The sequence below is a fragment of the Rutilus rutilus genome (assembly GCF_951802725.1).
Source record: "Rutilus rutilus genome assembly, chromosome: 6".
NCBI lineage: Eukaryota > Metazoa > Chordata > Actinopteri > Cypriniformes > Leuciscidae > Rutilus > Rutilus rutilus.
In genome coordinates, this window is record NC_140214.1 from 29278178 (window position 1) to 29299541 (window position 21364).

At 38.7% G+C, this 21364-nt stretch overlaps 1 protein-coding gene across 3 annotated transcripts; it reads right to left on the reverse strand.

The window, feature by feature from the left end:
* Positions 1 to 1134: 1134 nt before the first annotated feature.
* rgs18 (regulator of G protein signaling 18) lies at positions 1135 to 20830 on the reverse strand. Of its 3 annotated transcripts, XM_084411823.1 has the most exons (7): positions 20728 to 20830; positions 7349 to 7433; positions 7108 to 7199; positions 6103 to 6195; positions 5854 to 5915; positions 3948 to 4114; positions 1135 to 1750 (listed from the first exon to the last, which is right to left on the reverse strand). In XM_084411823.1, the coding sequence occupies exons 3-7, from the start codon at positions 7158 to 7160 to the stop codon at positions 1508 to 1510; spliced, it is 618 nt and encodes a 205-aa protein (XP_084267949.1). In that variant the 5' UTR covers positions 7161 to 7199; positions 7349 to 7433; positions 20728 to 20830; the 3' UTR covers positions 1135 to 1507. The 3 variants fall into 3 exon arrangements, with proteins under 3 accessions (XP_084267949.1, XP_084267948.1, XP_084267947.1); XM_084411822.1 differs by lacking the exon at positions 20728 to 20830 and having other exon boundaries at positions 7349 to 7858; XM_084411821.1 differs by lacking the exons at positions 7349 to 7433; positions 20728 to 20830 and having other exon boundaries at positions 7108 to 7308.
* Positions 20831 to 21364: the final 534 nt, after the last annotated feature.

Consider the following 21364-nt stretch of genomic DNA (forward strand, 5'->3'; position numbering starts at 1 on the left):
AATTAAAAATGGCTGACTTCCTGTTGCGTTTAGGGCTTCGCTCCAAGATACATTTTTATAGGTATTCGGAATTTTATACACGTACATGAAACGGGAGGAGCGCTTTGTTGAAATTTTTATTGGTGGTGCTATCAAGCCATTTTGCCACACCTAATTCTGAAACCCATTTCAGATTTTCGCCAGTTCTGACGCGTGTTTTCGAGCATGTTTAGGCCCTCAAAAATGCGATTCATTTCGGAGAAGAAGAAGTGGAATAATAATAAACGGAACAATTCCAAGAGGGTCATGATCACGATGAACAAAACCAAGAATCATAAACTTTTGTTAGTTACAGAGCTTATTTTCTCCAGTAATCCAAAACCCAATTGAAAATCCTACTGATGCTAACTTCCGGGTTGGCCTACAAAAACACATCATCACTGCAGTTCTCTATAAGGCGCATTAGCACCGACCCCCTTTTCAGCGACGTTGGCTCCGGAAGTTTTTTTTTTCCATTAATTTTTTCCATAGGGATTTAGAAAAAGTCTTTGATAAAGAGTTATAAGCCATGAAGAAAGCCAGCCAGCTACGAGGTGAATCATAACACTAAAAACTTATCGAACAACAAAAAGACAGAAGTACAAGATTTTGTACTTAACGACTTTAGTGAGAGAAAGAACTTCAATCCCATGAAGCATTGCGAACAGCACAACTGAATTAATAAAGATGGAGAAATCTAAAACTACTCATTTACAAATGTTGATTATAAATACATATATAAACAAATATATTTTACATTTATTGTAAAATATGCATATATATCTACACAAATTTAAGTATTTTGAGAGTTTAGGAAGATTGACTAGATCATGTCATCCGACTCTCTGATTGGTGTAATTTTCTGTACAGCATCATGGGTAATGTAGTTTTTCACCAGGAATTTAAAAAATATGCTGAAATAATGTGGGCTGACGTCTTCAGCAGATGCAAATACAATGGATTAACAACCTCGTAGCTCACAGTATGTCTTGTCTTTATAAACTAAAATCAATTTGAACAAGAATTGTTTTCAACTTCTGGAACCCGACTGTTGCACTCCATTGGACCAGATTCAAAGTTGATTATCAAAAGTCTGGCAACGTGAATCAAACTTCATTGAGTTCCACCTCACATTTTCCTCTAAAATGTGGTTTTATTTTTCAATTCTTCCAAGTTATTGCTCTTTACTGTCGTTGAGTCTGACACAATTGGCTGTAGGCCTATAATTAGATGACATTTATTTACAGTTTATTATACAGACCGTTATCATCAAATAGATATTTACAGTATTAGGTATTTTAAACATGTAGATTAAATTAAGCTTGGCATGACATCTTTTAAGCAGAACCAAAAGTTTGACAATCTTAACAGAATGATTAGTATTTAAATACCAGCCCATAGGAATTAATGTTAATAAATAGCTATAAGGTGTCACTTGATCAAGTGCTACTGACAATATACAACAAAAAACTAGCATTACAGTACAAATCTACCAGGCCGCTGTGCCGTCAGGGCGCTCATTGAAAACGAAGGAGCGGGACCTTCTCCTGGTCATAGCTGGTGGGCCTGTCCTCTTGGTCAGGGTCAAGTAGATGTTGGAGGTGAGGAATCGTGGGTAGCAGTCTCTTTTCATCAAGCTGTAGATTTTATCTTGTGCTACATTAAAGCAGGACCTAGTCGGCTGGAGGATGTTCTTCTCAATGGCGGCCTTGGTTGAGTGGTCGATGTTGATCTAAGGGGTAAAGTGCAAAACGTAAAACATGAGGCCATCTAAAATTTCATTTTTAGGTATTGCACACTGTAATGAAAGACAACATATTTGGAGTGATGCAAGAATTTTTGTGGGGCAACTAGGATTTCGCCATATGGTTGATCTGTGTTTTCTTCTGCTTTATGAAAATGCTATGAGCAGAAGATTCTCAGTGTTTTGTATTTCAGTCCTTTAAGTCTATTTTTCTGGGGTTTTTTCTATGTGAAAAAAAAAAAAAAAGTCTACTGTAACACTGACAATCTGGATTACAAAAAAACTAAACCTGGAAATAGACAAAGTTTAGTATTTTAAAAACAAAACAAAGTTTTATTGTAAAAAAAGACAAAAAAAAAAGAACGAAAAGATATTGACAAATATGCTTTTTTTCCCTAAGTAAATTTTTGATTTTTTTTAAGGCACATGATGCTCTGCAATTCTGAAAAATCTGCTGAAAAATCTTTAAAAAATATATTTTCAATTTAATAATTTTCAATTTAAAAATAAAAAACAGTGACATTATCTTAGTCATAAGATATCATTAGTAATAATAATAATAGCAATATATATATAGGATTTTAATATAAAAAATTACATACAATTCACAAATAATATCACAAGTTATTCAAATTATTAATTCATAATATGATTACATTTTTGGGAGTGGACACTGACAGTTTACAACCTGAATTAGATTTGCCTAAAAATGTCAAATTATTATATGAATTTTTAGTGTTTTTATTTTATTTTGATAAATGAACAGATCAGCCCAAAATAAGAGCGTCATGTCATTGATCCACTGGCAAAACCAAACACTCTTAAGTACATGCACATTTTTAATTAACACTTAAATACTGTTGTGGTGATGATGTAATTTATGCCAAATGTAAAAAAAAAGGGAAAAAAAGATGCATTTTAATTAGTAGTCTCAGGCTTTTGCACTCCATTGTACAGTGTGTCGGTTTCATTTGTTATTCTTTTCTGACCACAGCAATTCCACTGACTCATTCTCCCTCTCTTTGTCCAGGCCACAGTTACTTCTTAAAAAGCATTTCGCCAAAAGTACTACATCAGGCTAACACACGTGTCTGTTGAACAGCACTTCTGCAGTGGTGAATTCTCTCAGATCTTAAGATAGGGCGTTAGAAGCTAATTTTATGCAGGCACTGCTCCTCATTTATGATACAATATTAAGGTTTTCCTTTCCCAGCACTGATAAGAAAAAGCTGGCTTTCAGCAGTGCTACATTTCAGTCTTTCAGTTGTTTATTCGCTGTCACTTTGGTCAGACAAGAGCGAGTGGTCCCACTGCCTCATTTTCACTTCTCAGTTTTTCAGAGTCTATTTTCTCAGCTGTGTGGGTGTCTGAGGGGGAGTTTGCAGCCAAAAGCAGGAAAACCACACGGTCACATATCTGCCCCCAGTCATGCGGCCGGGGGCCGACAATGGCCTCTGCACAAACACAATGGTAGGTCTCTGATGCAGCGATGCACTACACCGCAAATATCATTTAACAGAGCCTTGTTTGTTTTTATTATGATCCCCCCATTGAGGTTACCCAAAGCGCTGCTAACAGCAACGTATTGTCGTTCGGCGCCAGCAAGAAGGTGTTTTCCAAAATGGTATTGGTTTAATTTTTGTGGGGTCTGATAAATGTGTTGTAGTGTCTTAAATAAGTTGACTCAAAAAGAAAATTTCTTAAGAATTGGAACATCGTGCACAAGTTGCATTGTTGCACTGTTATGGTACTTTTGTGGTGCTTTTTGAAGCTTGAACACTACATTCTCCATTTATTTTAATTGTACACATAAGTTTACAAAAGGGAGTTTTCACAGTGATACCATGGAAGAACCATTTTTGGTTCCCCAAAGAACATTGGTTCTAAAAAGAACGAAGTGTTCTCAGTGTGAAGAACATTTTAATAATCTAAGGAACATTTTGTGGAATGGAAAGGTTCCATGGATGTTAAAGGTTCTTCATGGAACCATCGATTCTGGTAAAGACCATACACATTTATAAGAGTGCATGGAAAAGAGAAACCAGGACGTTCTTCAAAAAAAAGCACGAAGCACGGAAGTTTGGAATGACATGGTTTTCTAAAGTTTTTTTCATTTGTGCAAAATTAAATATGGTATCCACTCCGATTAAAGTCCGTACTGTTCATGATGCAAATGTGTGCATACCTCTTTGGGGGCTTCTTTATCGATGAAAATGGCGTGTATCTGTTTGGCTTTAGTCTGCAGCTTGGTTGCAGACTCAGTGGTTTTGAAGTCTTCACAGGCTAACCAAAACTCAATGTTCTCCTCGCTGAACTCAGAACGCAGGAATCGCGTGAAGACTTCAACTCCATCTGAAACAAGATGCCAAAAAAAATATTCATTGCTAAATGCATGATTACACCACACACACGCACGCACGCACGCAAATGGACTACTGAAATAAAGTGTTACCAACCAAAGTGTTAAGTTGCTGTTTCTGGGGTGGCCAACTGTGGCTTTCCAGGACCGACGTTGGCCACCCCTGTTATAACCATCGAACTGAATAGCCTAAATAGTTTAATTCATTGAATTATACAGATTTCAATGATCAAATGTCTGCCTTTTCAAGTTCATCCTACAGTTGTTACATTTGCAACCTACAGTACAAGCCAAAGAGCACAAACCACAAGAAAAAAAACTATTTTCTTTTTGGAATAACTATAAAAGTAACGCCTCTTTGCTTTTCACTGTAATTCTGGAGGCCTGCAAAATACTACAACATTACATAATTTTATTAATTTTGTATTTTTCGGTAAAATTAGCACAGAATTCGCACCAAATCTCAAATGTCACATATTACATTTTTTTGGTATTCGACATGATTTTCCAGAAAAACCTTAATGGATTTTCATCAAACAGGAAGTGATTATATCTACATCACTTTTGTAAGGTAAAACAAAACATTCTAAAAAATTGTTGTCACAATACCATGATAATACAACAAAATTGTGATTGCAGTGATTGCAAAACTTTGAATAATGGTATATTTCCTGACAGCCTTTGAAGTTCTTCTCATAAATTCACCACCTGACCAGTTCTGTCATGAGAGACTGGCATGTTAACTGTAATGGATATGGCAATGTTAATGTATTTGGTCTTGGTGGAATAGATCTTCTACGTTGCTGCTGCTGCTGCAGAGCAAGTACCGAGACTTGCTACTACCAATACATTCACAGATATTGCTGTAAGAAAGTAAGACATGCTGCTGCACATATAACATACATGAAATAACCCCCCATAGCAGATGTATACAGGTGGAGCTGGGGAAGATGGAGGGTTTCTGAAAGCTCACTGCAGGCTGTCAAATTTTAGACTAGGGTCCAATTTTCACAGCTAACTAACTATTAACTAAACTTTTGCCTCAATAAACTCCTAATTACTGGTTATTAATAGTTAGTAAGGTAGTTGTTAAGTTTAAGTATTGGATTAAGAATGTAGAATATGATCATGCAGAATAAGGCATTAATATTTGCTTTATAAGTACTGATAAACAGCCAATATCCTAGCATGCATGCTAATAAGAAACTAGTTAATAGTGAGAATTGGACCCTAAACTAAAGTGTTACCCTGCAGACTGCTAACAGAAACACTACCAGTATTTGAATGTTGAGCCGCAGCTCATTGGCCGCTGATGCAACAGCAACCAATCATCTACGCTGTGAAGATGACGATGCGATCGCTACCAAATTGAGTAATCAGTCTGCACCATCTAGAGTTTTAGTATGGTATTAATACGATTAAATCTGCACATCTTGTCCAACTGGATTACTATTATCATCTATACAACAGTGGTTGTAGACATAGACATGCACCCACACAGACAAAACACATTCTAGGTGGCACAAATAGAACATTGCGTGTGTGTTGAACACATTGGTTAGAATCACATGGAAACTAGAAAGAACACAATGTTGCCACAAGCAGGTTTTCGCATAATGTGGTTACAATGGGATGCACACCACTTTACTTTACTTCTTCTTTAACACAGTATGACACTGAGAAGCATTTAATATGCTAACTACAGTATAATGCTAAGATGAGGTGATCATACCTGAGTGACTTAGCAACTCCTCAAATGAATCACTCCATCTCATAGCCATGTCCGGTGCAATGCTGTTAAAATCACAAATTAGTGAAGTGTTTTAGTGAAAGAAAAGTGCTTCATCATGAGTAGTGTCAGACTGATACATCTGAATCATCCTATCCGAGTGACACTTCCATACTGAAGTTCAGTGACGACTCCACAATTCCTTGATTAATGAAAATACTGAATCAATGTGTAAACATCATAAAGGCTTACTGGTTAGGTTTAGCTGGTGGCTTCTTCTCAGGACTGACATTTTCATGTGACCCAGACTTTGTCAGAAGAAGACTGAGTCGACTTTTTTTATTCCTGCAAAGAGAATAAGCAAAATATATCAGTATCTATCTGTGTGTCATCTCTATCTACAACAAACCCAATCTCATGATAGTAGGAAGTATTAGTAAATTAGGTCAAGGTATCATATCGCATTGTGCATAGATGTATGCAATTAGACAACCCATGTGTTACTTCCACCAGGAACATGCTAAACGAAGATTCGTGCCAACACATGACAGCTATAAGGGGAAGTGTTACCGCAGTGCTAGCTATAGCACAAAAGTCAGTCTGATCAACAGCTATGAAGAAAAAAAACGTAAAATAAAAGAGTAAATAAGAGTTCTGGCAAAACATACAACAGACAAACAAAAAGTCTATTGCTTTTATACATGACTCTCATGGCTTTACATGCATTTCTTGTTATAGCAATAGTTTTAGTTTTATAGTTTTATAACAAATAGTGACTTTAACATGTTGTTAAAGAACATGAAACACACACACACAAAAAAGGTTTTAGACAGAGCTGTGGTTTAGATATTACCAAAATGATTCTTAATATAATATATAGGCACAAGGTACATAAGTCTAACATGGGAAGTAGACACAACAACAGGTGCATTTTGCACTGATCTGCAATCTTTAGTTTAGGACGATATTCTCTCACCTTTTTTACACTGAGGTGAATAAAATGTTGCTTCACTACATCCCCAAAGAGCGAAATTACAATAATAAAAGACAAATAGAGCTGTGTTTGCTCACAACGATGAGCTCTATAAATAAAGGAAGTTACACACAACGAAGAGAAAACCTACCCAAACTTAATTTCAATGTACTTGCTAAAAGAATGTTCAAAAAAACCCAGAGGGTGAATGTACAAGATAACATCTCTCCCTTCCAATGCTTTCGTGTTAATTTGAGAAAAGTGTAGGGGGTAAAAAACTGTACCTCAAGTGGGTCTCTTTCATTCCGCAGGCAAGCAGCTCGTCCTCACTGAGCATTTTGAAATATGCTTCCTCCTTGGGGGCCGAGAAGTTGAACTGAGGAAACAGAAACACAAAAATCTTCATGCTCTTCCCTCTAGTTGACACTCATAGATCAACACAGCAGGTCCTCAATTTAGTGTAAACTACCAAAAACTGAAGCTCATATTTGTATGTTAAGTGTGTTAAGAGGTCATTTCCCATACCTGTCAAGATGACTTCCTGTCAGGGAAACTACCCGCAGTTTACTGTAATATCTCTCGAGTTTCCTTGCTGTAGTATATCCATCTGCTGGTAAAGTTTACGTATTGTTTTTGTTTATTTTCAGGCACATGCTTTGGTAAAGTTACTTAAATATGTTCTAAGCAACAGCAGGATGGTGGGCTGTGTCACCATGTGGTCAGTGTGAGGTTTCTGATGTATAGGGGGAGGACTGAAGACACAGGGCTGTTTTAGGATTTGTAATAAATCAGCATACTTCATCACAACCGTCATTATTCACGGCTTATACTGCCTATCTATTGCAGACATAAGGATTGGTGTAGTACTAAATGTATTTTCTAATAATGTGTCTGAAAACAATCTAAGTTAAAGTCATTTTTCCTGTTCTTAGAAAAGCATTATATTCATGTTAGTTGCAAAAGTAGTCAAATGTGACTCATTTTTAGTGTGACTCATATTTGATCAGTCTTAATTATATCAAACATATTACTTTCAAATGGTAAAATCCCAGGGGGAAAAAAATCATGATACAATTATCATCAGGGGCCCTATCTTGCACCCAGCGCAATTAACTTTGTACACCGACGCATGTATCATTCCTATTTTGCACCCGCGCACAGCGGACTTTTCCCTCCACAGATGCATGTCAGTAGCCTGATGTTGTCATGCTCAGATTCTAGTCAGAATATGAGTTTGATATAACGGAGTAAGTGACATATGTTCTTCATTCATCTTTCCGATCGACAAATGCCTTGATCGCGGTTCTCTATTCCTATTTTAAAATGAATGCGCTGTCGATATCTTCTATAACAGACGCGATGGCGGAATCTACACATAATGTTTCATAAACAAAGTTCGGGAGGAGCACGTTCAAATAATCAATCCAATCAACTTGTCATCAAACAATTACCATGTCTACCCTATCAGCATGAGAGGAAGCATATATTTAGGCCCTGTCCCAAATGGCACACTTCATATGCACTTTCGGTCTTGTGGACTTACAATGGCTGCCATTGTGGTGCGTGTGTCCGTTAAGTCCGTGAGACCGTAGGGTGTCCCATTTGTCATTTTAGGCCTCAGAAGGGTGCTCGCGAGCGCCTCCTTTGCGGTCGATATACGCACTCGATGCACACTTTTGCTGAGCCCGCACTGATGCGAGCTCCGCAGCAGACTACTTCCCGACAGTCAAAGCGGCATTACGTCACAAAATAAAGACCATGAGTGCTTAGGGTGCCATTTGGGACAGGGCCTTATTCACTCTGTCAACTCACCTAACATTCCATGACAGTTTTCAGCATTCCTCCACTCACTCTTGGCCTGTTCTTCCACAGCCTGGAATACGGGGGAGTATTTTGGGTTCGGGCCGAATACCGATCCGATCCCGGAGCCCTCTCCTCGGACAGTACGCCACATATGCATTTATTCTATCTGACTTATTTGTAAGTGTGAAATCTCAATTCTCCAGCGGCAGTCATCTTTGTTGTAAACGAATTCAACCCAAGCGCTCGTTGGTGACGTGGATGATTACGTTACTGTTGATCATCTGTCCATCATCGTATAAAGCCCGCCCTGACAATTTGATTGGTCCGAACAGCTTTGGTTCGGGCATAATAGCTCCACAACGGATCAAGTCCAGACCGAACTTCCCGACCTAAAAATGTTGTGGGCGGGGCTAAGTTCGGCCTGCATCCAGGCTAGCACGTCGGTAAATTAGGGAATGAACTTGCGCTCCCGGGGGGGGGGGGGGGGGGGGGGGGGGGGGGGGGCGGTTCAGTGAAAAGAGGAGGCGTGTTCTAGCGCAAACGTTGCCTGGTGCTATTTTGCAGTTCCAGAAAACAATTCCACCAAAGACCAGGAAAAACCTAGTCTAAAGTCAGTGGCGCGTTTTCAGTGGCGCGTTCAGATACTATTTTAAGGGCGCATGCTTGGCCGTAATGTAGCGTGTGTACAACGCGCATACACTTCTCTCATCTACACACAGACGCAGCATTTGCCATTTTTGCAAACCATACATAATAACAAGGAAAAATATTCCACATGAGGGAAATCATTGTGGTGTCCATGAAGATGTGAAAAATAGGCATAAATCTAGCTTACACATTTACCAAAATTATTATATGCCTGTTTAACCGAAGCTAATTTGGGTGGGTTTCTCCCATCCCCATACAATGTCACTTCTCTGTCTTTTACGGCCCTGACGAGAACGTCGGTCTCCTCGGCTGTGAACCGCTCCTGGCGTGCGCATGGCAAATCCGCCGTTATAATAGCAATCCGCCATGGAACAAGCGCGCCTGCTCTTAAAGGGAATGTGAGATGACGCTCTGATTGGTTTATTTCACGTTACGCCCAAACCACACCTATGAGTAATGTAGCTACTTAAGACCAACCCATTTTAGATTTGCGTCAGGCGCAAGAGTCATTTATCCCGCCGGTATAATAGCAACAGCGCCCGAGATCCGCCCACAAATTTACTTGCGTTTCGCGTTTGATACTTGCGTTTCAGATCGTTAAAATAGGGCGTGATATTGTTTATACACTCACTGGCCATTGGGTTTGACCAACTTTTGCCTTAATAACTGCCTTAATTCTTTGTGGTATAGATTCAACAAGGTGCTGGAAATATTATTGACATAAAATCATCACTCAGTTGCTGCAGATTTGTCGGCTGCACATCCATGATGAGAATCTCCCATTCCTCCACATCCCAAAGCTGCTCTATTGGATTGAGATCTGGTGACTGTGGAGAGTTTAGTGACTCACTGTTCAAGAAACCAGTTTGAGATGATTTGATCTTTGTGACGTGTGTGTTATCCAGATGGAAGTGGCCATCAGAAGATAGAAACACTAAGGTCATAAAGAGATGGAGATGGTCATCAACAATACTCAGGAAGGCTGTGGTGTTTAAACGATACTCAATTGGTACCGAGGGACCCAAAGTGTGCCTAAAAAATATCCTCCACACCATTAAACCAACACCAGCAGCACCAGCTGAACCGTTGATACAAGGCAGGATGAATCTCTGCTTTCATGTTGTTTATGCCAAATTCTGACCGGACCATCTGAAAGACTCATCAGACCCGGCAACGTTTTTTCGAAGGACAGATGGATGGAAAATTGCAGCTGAGGGCTCAGACCTCAGAGTAAGCTGGAACTAACTCTACACTGTAAAAATGATTTGTTTCCAATTTGTAAATAAAACGTTGTTTCACAAGAAAATGCTATCTCAGTTTTATCTACTTCAAACTTTCACAAATTTCTTTTTGTTATATTTTTGAAATTGACCAATTTCTGAGTGAATATTGTTTCTACACCATTGTTTTTTTTTTAAATGTAGTGTTGGTTAAAGGATCAAAGAAACTGAAGAGAACGACACTCTCCAAATACCTACTGTGGCTGTTGCTTCTGCAGAGCCATTATAATGATGGACAAATCCATTTCAGCTCTATAAATGAGAGGAGGGAATAGAAATGTCCTCAGACAGAGACAAGGGTGACATCTTCATTTAATCAACCGCCGTAGAGGCACACTGACAAAACCATACAATCCTCAGTGTCCTTTTGAGGGCAGGATCTCAAGTGGATCACTTAAAGGCTCTGGGCAGTGGTTAGTAAAATGTTTTAATTTGCATACATAGACATCAACCATTCACGCATGAGCAGAATTAAACACTTCTTGCTTGTTGACAACTGTAACTATCTTTATTTGCTTCCAGACTAGGCCAGCCCTTTCGTCAAAATATTTGGCAAAATATATTCAAATATAACATATACGTTGTAAACAGTGCATATATTTTGTTTAAATACCAAAATGTACTTCAAAATGCAAGACATTTCTTTTTTCAAATCTTCATTTTGGGTCAATATATATATATATATATTATTTATTTATTTATTATTGTTAGGAGTTTAAACCCTCTTTGGTAAAATTATTGTAAAAAAAAAAAAACGTTTTACTGCAGCGTTTCATTTTATTGTCATGTGAAAACACTACACTATGCAAATATTCCTCTTTTATGTCAAATATTAAACAATGCGCTGCTTTTGGCACAGTCAGACCTTCCTGATTTCCATGCTAAAAGCATCTATTACCATAAAACAGCTTTTCGTGAGGAACTGAAAAACAAATAGATTTAAGCTGTGAATGACAAGTGACACCTTAAAATTTAGAAAAGATTGCAAAGTAAAGTTTATGTACACAGTGAAGAGAACATCTCTTTTCTTGACACTTGACTGGTATGGCTCAGCTATGAACCATTTTTATCTGTCAATGTGCATTACCATAAGAAATGTGTTTTTATGAAGTAGCTTGAGATGGAGTTATTCAGAAGCTCTCCTCTCAGGATGTTGTTCATCAGTCTTTTACATCAAACTTTTACTCAAGTGTGATTCATTTGTTTCAGCTGTCAGATTCTCATAAGCTCTTGACAAAAAAGGGAAATGCGAGAGGGACAGAAATTGAAACTGAAATGTGCTGACGAGAAGAGCTACTTCCTGTCTTAAGCGCTGGTGAAAATACATCTACTGGCACTGTCAAATGCCCTTTGACACCTGATATGCATTCCAACTGCAGTGAGTTTTGCAGTTTCAGGATTGTGCATTATCCAAAAGCGAATCATGAATGCCTTTCAAATTCCCGTTCACATCCTGAATTGAATTTGAATTCAGTCAGAAATAATTTAAGCATTAATTTAAATTTGAATTCAAGGAAGTAGGATTAAAATGGTTGAAATTCAAAGAATATCTGCTGTAAAGTCAAGTCAAGTCACGTTTATTTAAATAGCGCTTTTTACAATGCAGATTGTTTCAAAGCAGTTATACAGTGATAACAATAATATAATTAATAATATTTCCTTTCAGTACGAAATTACCCGTAAACATGATGTATATATGTTGTCATGCAACAAAAGGGGGAATTTCCAGAATTTGGGATATGCCAAGCATAGAAATTTGCATTTAAATTGAATAATTAGAAAAAAAAAAAGGTTGTTCTAAAGCGTTCATTAAAGTCAAGCGTGGTACTGTGATAGGATGTCATGCCACCTTTGCAATAAGTCAGTTTGTGAAATTTCAGTCAACTGTAGGCTAATTGACCCTTCGCTAAGCCACGCCGGACACCGCCACAGGCCAATCGTGGCTTAGCAACCGTAACTAGGCGCGGGAGGTCTGGCAAGCTTTCGAGCGAGGGAAACATGCCGAAGTGTTGTGCGTATGGATTGTGCAAATCTGATACCCGGTATCCTAAAAGTTCGGACGGGGGGGTGGAATTTTTTCCCTTCCCGAAACCTAAAACCCAAGGGGAGAAATGCCGGGCGTGGATCAAGCAGTGTGGGAGACCCCATTCACAACTAAATGTCAACAGGATTAACAAAAACACCTACGTTTGCTCCACGACGTGTGAGCGGTAGCCTGGCGCGCTAAAAATATAAGCGGGAGAATGTTACTATTACAAAGTGGTCAGGCTAATGTCTTGTGTTTATTCCACAAGATTTAAGGATAAACTGTTTGATTTATAATTATTAGATTATTTTCAAATTTCACTCACCCTGCTGTGCATGAACATAGCTGTTCCTCAATTTGTGTGTTTCCCATTTGAATGGTCAGCGTATGAGGCGGCTGCTGCTTGCGCTGGGACATATAGGCTTTAGCTTCAATTTTGATAAAATTATTCTCTAATTGGTTGCATATTATGTCGTGGATATATCCCTCGAATGCATACTGCAGTCCCTTTTGTCTTGCTCTCAGATATTTCACCTGTTCGCCAAAAATGACTAATTATCTCCTTGGGAATGTCTGACACCGGTGCATACACACTGTAATAGACATGCCAGGCGCGAAAGCTTGACAGGCGTAGCAACAGTAACTAAGGAGGGCGGAGCATAGCGAAGGGTCAATTGGCATTATTGGAAAGTGGAAGCGTTTAGGAACAGCAGCAACTCGAAGCGGAAGACCATGTAAAGACACAGATCAGGATCGACGAGTGCTGAGACGTGTAAGAGTCGCCAGAGCTGATTCTAATTCCATAGAGTTCCAAACTTCCACTGGCATTGATACCAGCACAAAAACTTCATGGAATGGGTTCCCATGGCCGAGCAGCTGCATGCAAGCCTCACGTCAACAAGTACAATGGAGTTGTTTAAAGCACGCCATCACTGGATTCGAATCATGAAGGATGTTACCTGGCCGACTGCATTGTAAAGTGTGGTGGAGGAGGAATGGTGGGCTGTTTTTTACGGCTTCCAGTGAAGGGAAAACTTAATACTTCAGCATAACAAGACATTTTGGATATTGCTATGCTTCCAACTTTATGTGAGTAACAGTTTAAGGAAGGCCCTTTTCTATTCTAGCATGACTGTGTCCCAAAGCAAGGTCCATAAAGAGATGGTTGGATGAGTTTGGTGAGGAAGAACTTGCCTGGCCTGCACAGAGTCCTGACCTCAACCCGATAGAACACAATTGGGATGAACTGAAACAGAGATTACGAGCCAGGCCTTCTCGTCTAACATCAACATCAATGCCTGACCTCACAAATGCTCTATTGGATGAATGGGCAAAAATTCCCAGAAATACACTCCAAAATCTTGTGGAGTGGAAGCTGTTATCGCTGCAAATGGGGACCAACTCCATATTATTGTTGATGTATTTAGAAAACAGTGTCATTACAGTATCTATTGGTGTAATGGTCAGATGTCACAATACTGTTGTCCATATAGTGTGTATACTGTATATATAGAGACATATTACATAATAAATTAACCTGAAGACCATGGTGAAAAAATAACACTTTTGATGTCAATATTTTTGGACATTTTGTGGTGCTGCATGAGAAAATTGAAATATGAGTCAGTATTAATGGTTAGTATTGGACTTAAAGTATGGTAAGTTAATCAGCTTAAATAAATGAATATGCATAATAACAATATTGGATTAGTATTACTAATATTATTGAGGATAATTGACTTTTCATGTACTTTTCAAGCCAATTCAAATATAAATTCAGATTCATGAATTGACAGGAAGCCGATTCTTGAAGTTGGAATATTGAAGCTTGAGAATTCTGTATTAGCAGATCCTCAGTGGACCACTTTCATTCCTCCGAGAGCAGAAGTGGCTTCAAACCGAATGGTTACTGGCCTGTGGTTAAAGGGACCCTCATGTGGTAGAGTCTGGCCAACTGCTCTCATCTACTCAAGGGCACTACGACATCTGTGATCATAGACTTCCTACTGTCTCCTGTCTCCATAACAGGAGACAACGCTTTATCATCATACGTTTGTTCTAGCATTCCCTTTCTCCTAGTTGCACATTCTGATTAAAGGCAAACAGGGCATGTGTCTCACTGCTGGTGCTCAGCCCCAGCCGAGGGAATCTCGAGCATTTACATTCATGAGTCATCAGCTGCTTTAAATATTATTTGCCATTCATTATTCTGAAACAACAAACCATTCTCTGCAAAAGACACATATGACTTTTCAGTTCATTCCAATTCAACGCAAAGCTATAAGGAAAATGACGTGTCAAACTGAATTCATGCTCACCATACCCTTATAAAAATGTCTTATAGTGGTATAAAATGATGTTATGATATTTAAAATTGCACTAAATGATTACCATATTTCGTTACTATGGTTTCTACAAAGGATACCATATTCCAATATGCAAAAAAACATGGTACTGCTAAGGTACATTTTGTTAGCACATTGATTCATCTACAGTAAAATCATAACAAAACATCAGATATTATCACATCAGATTTAAAAAAAAAATAAGTTTGTTGTGTTATGATCCTCAGTGTGCTTATAAGAAAGCAGTGACTTCCAGTAAATTCATTTCCCTAGCAGTTCAAAGTAACCCCAGACACCTGCTTAACAACAGTGTTAAGAGAGTGTAGATTCAAGTGACATCACTTCCTTACCAACACTTTTGACAGATTTGGATACACAAAAAACCGCACTAGGCAGGATGCAGGGTTTTTCTCTCACAAAACTGTGAAAAAATAGAGATGTTTTAGAAGACACCATGAAAGCCACTGTCAATATCACATGAGTAGGGGTTTTTCAGGGATATGACACCTGATTAAAAACACCTTTTTGCTAATTTACTGGAACAGATCAAATTCTTGAAAAATACAGGCCAACTTTATTAATGTTACTGGCTGACACCATCAATACAGGCTGATGTTTAGCAAGGACCCTGATGTGTCAGGGACTCTTCAACAAAACCTCCAGTTGTACACCGATGCAGTGCATTGAAACAGGCAGATAATAGCCTCCATTATGCTGCAAAATGAATGGATAGGTCATCCAAAAATATTAATCTTTCACGTCGTTCACTGCCCTTGAGAATTAAAACTACATAAGATATGAATTAAAAATTAGACATATTATTAAAACACATTTAGGTAAAATATCAATTATGAGAGAATGAGGACTGAGTATGTCATGAATAATGTCCATTATATTAATGTATTAGTCTCATTTAGTTAAGGCCATTGTTTCTGCCTCTTGAAAAGAGTTCTGCTGCCCACTACAGGATGACCTGACACAAATTTCTCAGTCTGCTGATTTATGAATATTGGAATCTGTATTCCCAACTCTTTTTTTAAAAAGTTTGCAATAGACTTACTGTAAAATTTTCACCGTCAACACAATTACATGATGTCATTTTCCTGTGGCTCCACCGTAATTATTTAGCTATGCGCCCATGTGCAAAGAGAGAAAATTTCAAATTGCATCCTTTTGTGGGTCTGTTATTGAATGATAACAGATAGCTTTGTCCAGGTATTATACTCCTCCTTGAACTTGAGAAGTGACATGAAAATTGTGGGCTAACACATAAAGCATTTTATAATTATTGGCCTGAAAGTGTGAAAATGTTCTTTCATTTGTTTGCTAAATGTAAAAGCTTTCACAGAAGCAGTTTGCTAGGAAACACTCTTCACCTCCCGAGCAAGTAAACAACTTAGCAATTTCACTTAATCATCTTCAAAACAACAGCTATTTGTCTGAATCACTAAATATCATTCCTAAACACTACATTACTCTTAAATGTTCAGTTGAAAAGATGTTATTAAAATTTAAAAAACACATCTTCGCAGTTGTCATATTCTGAGCTTTTCCCCAAAGTTGACATGAGATGAAAATTTACATGTTTAATATGTGGTGCACTGGTTTTATGGTGCATGTTATTCCACATTTTATTTCTTGCTACGTAAATAAAATCAAAATGTAAAAAAAATGTACCTTTATACTAAGTGGCTCAACCTCTACTTACTAGCAACATAAATTTGGTTGCTAACACTGAATGTTGAAGGAAAATTTTCATAAATGTTTAAATTGTAATGCTTTTTATCTCTGTTGTGCAGCTGTGTTAGATGACGGATGAAGATGCATGCAAAATGTGTTTATCTGCCATGTCAACACCGGCAGAATATCTTTTGTCTCAAATTTGTTATTCTGAACATACAATCAGCTATCAAAACTTGCTGTAAACACAATTATTCAAGTCAGAAATCTTGACATGTATTACCACATGTATCAGTATTGTCAAACAATGCTCAGGTCTCCCTCTGGGAAAATGTTAGGAGAATAAGAAACATCCAGTATAGCATTCAAGTGACACACACAAAGTGATAAAGTGCTTAAATATCTGCCTGTAGAGGAGTTAAAGGTGATGTGTGTCAGTTTTCAATACTTGCTCTTATCCCAGCTTAATAGCAGAGAAAATTGTAAGCCATGCGTAGGTTGATTCCCTCAAAAAGTGTAAACACTGTAGCTCTGTGGCCAGTGTTGGGTAGTAACTGAATATATTATTCTGGATTCCATAATCAGATTCCAAATCTGAAATACTTGTAATTACTTGTAATTCAAAAGCTTTATGCAATTGAACGCACAGATTGGCCACTATTCAGGTGACTACAATTACATGGAAAATTTAGAGGCAGCACAGCAAAAAAAAAAAAAAAAAAAAAAAAAAAAATATCAGTTTTATTTTTATATGATTTATTTCTTATATTTTTTATGATTTCATTTATTATTAGCTTCTCATCAACTTACGAACCCCCTGAAGTTCCTTCCCTAAATCTGGTTCGGGAAACGTCTAGCTTACGACTGTGACAGATTTCGGTACCGGTTCAGACTTCGGTACTGATTTTAAAATCGTGTCTTGTATCGAATTTTACAAATGTGACTATATCAGCATTTCCCTCAGACGTTTTGAGCGCTGTTGAACGGATACTTAAACACCTCTGGTTGGTCATTGTGTTCAAGCGCTCAAAGTATATGACTCTGATTGGCCATTGTGTTGACATGCTCAACAACATTTCCAGCAGCCATATCACCCTGTAGCCCAAGACTGGTTGCCCACTGAAGCTAAGCAGGGCTGAGCCTGGTTAGTACCTGGATGGGAGACCTCCTGAGAAAACCAGGTTGCTGCTGGAAGAGGTGTTAGTGAGGCCAGCAGGGGGTGCTCACCCTGTGGTCTGTGTGGGTCCTAATGCCCCAGTATAGTGACCGGGACACTATACTGCCAAAAGAGCACCATCCTTCAGATGAGACGTTAAACCGAGGTCCTGACTCTCTGTGATCATTAAAAATCCCAGGATGTCCTTCGAAAAAGAGTAGGGGTGTAACCCCGGCATCCTGGCCAAATTTGCCCCTTGGCCTCTGTCCATCATGGCCTCCTAATCATCCCCATATACTGATTGGCGTCATCACTGTCTCCTCTCCACCAGTAAGCTGGTGTGTGGTGGGCGTTCTGGCGCAATATGGCTGTCGTCGCATCATCCAAGTGGATGCTGCACATTGGTGGTTGTTGAGGAGATTCCCCCATCTATGTAAAGCGCTTTGAGGTCTCAGAAAAAGCGCTATATAAATGTAACGAATTATTATTATTATTATTAACATATATGTCTCTGATTGGCCTTTGTGTTCACGCGCTCAACATATATGTCTCTGATTGGCCATTGTGTTGACATGCTCAACATATATGTCTCTGATTGGCCATTGTGTAGACGTGCTCAACATATATGTCTCTGACTGGCCATTGTGTAGACGTGCTCAACATATATGTCTCTGACTGGCCATTGTGTTGACGTGCTCAACATGTATGTCTCTGATTGGCCATTGTGTTCATGCGCTCAACATATATGTCTCTGATTAGCTACAATGATCAACGCTTCAAAAACATGTTGTAAATAGACGTCTTTGATGCTCTTCACCGAGCGCTTACACATTCACACAGGAGCATTTGAAAGCAGGCGTCTATCAGCGGATCTGTCGCCTGCTTTCAAACGCTCCCATGTGTATCTGTAAGCGCTCTGGGAAGAGTGTCTATTTACAACATGCTTTTGAAGCGTTGATCATTGTAGTCAATCCAAGACATATCAGAGGTGTTTAAGAATCCATTCAACAGTGCTAAAAATGTTTGAGGGAAATGCGTATATAGTCCCATTTTTAAAATTTCAGTACCGACTTGGTACCGAAGTCAGTCATTTTGAAACCCTAGGCACCGGAACTCCAAGGCCTCAGATCATGTGTCAGCCAGTGAGCGTTACACACTGAGGTGTACTTAAATAACTAGGCAAGGCACGCGTTTTACCACTTTATAAGTGAGATCTGGGCGTAACACCAAAGGCTCAACATGAGGGTATTACAGACTCAACTTTGTTATGACATGCGCAGAAGACACAATGGCTAACAACGGCAAGTCTTCAGGGTCAACCTTAATGCACATATTAATAGTATTAAATACACCACACACACCTTGCATAACATTGCTCCCAGTAATCAAAGTGACGTTAGCTTCACATGCTCAAATTGGAGTTCCAACGAGTCCAGGCCACGCTCCAGGAGAGCCATAACCCCTTCCAGACCACATAACACCCTCTAAAACATTCACTTGTACCCCGCACCTTCTTTAGAAGGGGAGGGAGGAGATTTTATTTTCCTCTAAAAACAAGTTGTTGTTTTAAGGCCCCGATATACTCACGGCAAAGTTCTTTTTCGTTCTTCGCTTAGTGGTAAAACGAATTTAGAAATACGTGACCAGCGATATGCTGTTAGCAAACATCTGACGCCGCCCACTTTGCTGAAAGCAGCGTTTAGATGAATATGAAAAAAAATGTGCTATGCTCTTTCCTCTCTCAATAATAAAATAAACACACAACAAAATTGAGAAAACAGCAAGCATTTTTTAAAGAGAGTATAAGAATCTGATCAAAGCAACGTGGATACACTGTAAAAAATGTCTAACCTTCCCAACTCAAAATTTTCTAGTGACTGATCACATCTAAATTTTTCAATTGGCCCAAGTGAAATTCTGTAAATTTAATTTGATAATTTACAGAATTTCACTTGCGCCAATTGAAAAATTTAGATGTGACCAGTCACTAGAAAATTTTGAGTTGGGGAGGTCAGAATTTTTTTACAGTGTATGTTTGCACGAGCTCTGCAATTCAGCACTCCAGTAAAGTCCTGTGACGTTTATTTATATAGCACTTTATACAATAGATTGCTTAAAAACAAGCAGCTTTACTGTATTAAACATGAAAAACAGTTTCATCTGAAGTACAACTTCTTTTTCCACTAAAAAGCGACTCTCCAGTGTGTAAAATCTTTAATTCGCTGACGTCTGACCTCGACCGACTGAACAGGAGAAATAAACCATAAAAATGTCCATGTTAAAAGAAGGCAGAGCCTACGCACACACCTAACTATTACGTTATCGCCATGGACCAATGGGAGTTTGAAGGTGGTTACCAGCCGGAGCGAACTTTTACGGAAAGTTCGCTTTGGTAAGCTGCTGAAATAACAAAACAAACTTCATTTTGGCCTGATTTTGTTCGAAATGACGTCATATCAGTTTGTTCTTCGATTTCGCTTTAAGCATATCATGGCTTTTACTCTCCTCTAAAAACAACCTACTGTACACCAACACCCTCCTCAGAGGGGGAGGGAGGAGATAGGGAGGATATGTTTCAGCTTGTAGAATGGAATGCTAAGAAGAAAAGAATGAAAAAGCGGTCTAAACGGGAGCCTTCATAGATGAGGATGTCCCCGGGGAAAGGTAATTCGCCAAATCCTCACACGGGGCATCCTCCCATAACCCCACTCGCTCAGCCCCTCCACATTCTAATAATTCAAAGCCAAATGAGGCATGTGAGCAGAGTATGGACATCTCCATTCACCTGACACCTCAGTGTGCAGGTCTGGAAGAAATGGAAGGCTCACCTGAGCTGTGCACTTATGACTCTGCAGATGTCGCTCATGTTTCAAGCCGACCATTCCAAACTCTGTCGGGCTGTGGCACGAGTCATAAGCCCCACTAGCTGTTTGAACTGTCTGCTCGCCATAATTCTGTTCTCTTACCTTCTCTTCCTTTGATACACTCTGCAATCTGCACACAGCACACAGACAAGAGGCTTCCTGAAGACAATGAAGCTGATGACATATTTTCAGGTGCTTTTCTTATAAGCTGGGGCGCACCTTGCGACGTCATCGGCGTGTTGGTACACGTGCCTCAGACACCATGGTTCTGCGAGACGTGTCCCCATAGCGTTCCCTCGGAAGGGAACCCTGACATAATGTGATGTTTAATGCACTTCATGTTGAACATAACAAAAAAAGGAATTATTTTTCTTTCTCTTTGTATTTTTTTGTCAATAGTACAAAATTAACTTATTCAAATCAATGTTATAAACAAGTTGCACCGAATGCAATCATCTTGGCTGATTCCGTTTTTTTTTTGTAAGTGAGACCAACCGATACCAATTTTTGCCCATTCCAATTTTCTTTCTTTCTTTCTTTTACAAACAAAAATCTACTTTTCTTCAATGCAAAATTTTATTTTCATTAAAAAAACGAGTAAAATATGAACAAATTTCAAACAACAGCACAAATAAATGCAACACAGTAAAGAGAGATATGAAATAAACACAGCTTTAAGTTTTACAGGTGGGTATAAAGTATATAAGAAATAAATTAAAGTAAACACATGTACATTAAC

Excerpts from the sequence above, each read along its gene's own strand:
- rgs18 (XM_084411821.1), bottom strand. The coding sequence starts at position 7,229 with ATGAAGATTTTTGTGTTTCTGTTTCCTCAGTTCAACTTCTCGGCCCCC. Across the intron at positions 6,196-7,107 it reads ATGAAAGAGACCCACTTGAG|GAATAAAAAAAGTCGACTCA; the intron begins GTACAGTTTTTT and ends TTCTCTTTGCAG. Across the intron at positions 5,916-6,102 it reads CCACCAGCTAAACCTAACCA|CATTGCACCGGACATGGCTA; the intron begins GTAAGCCTTTAT and ends TGATTTTAACAG.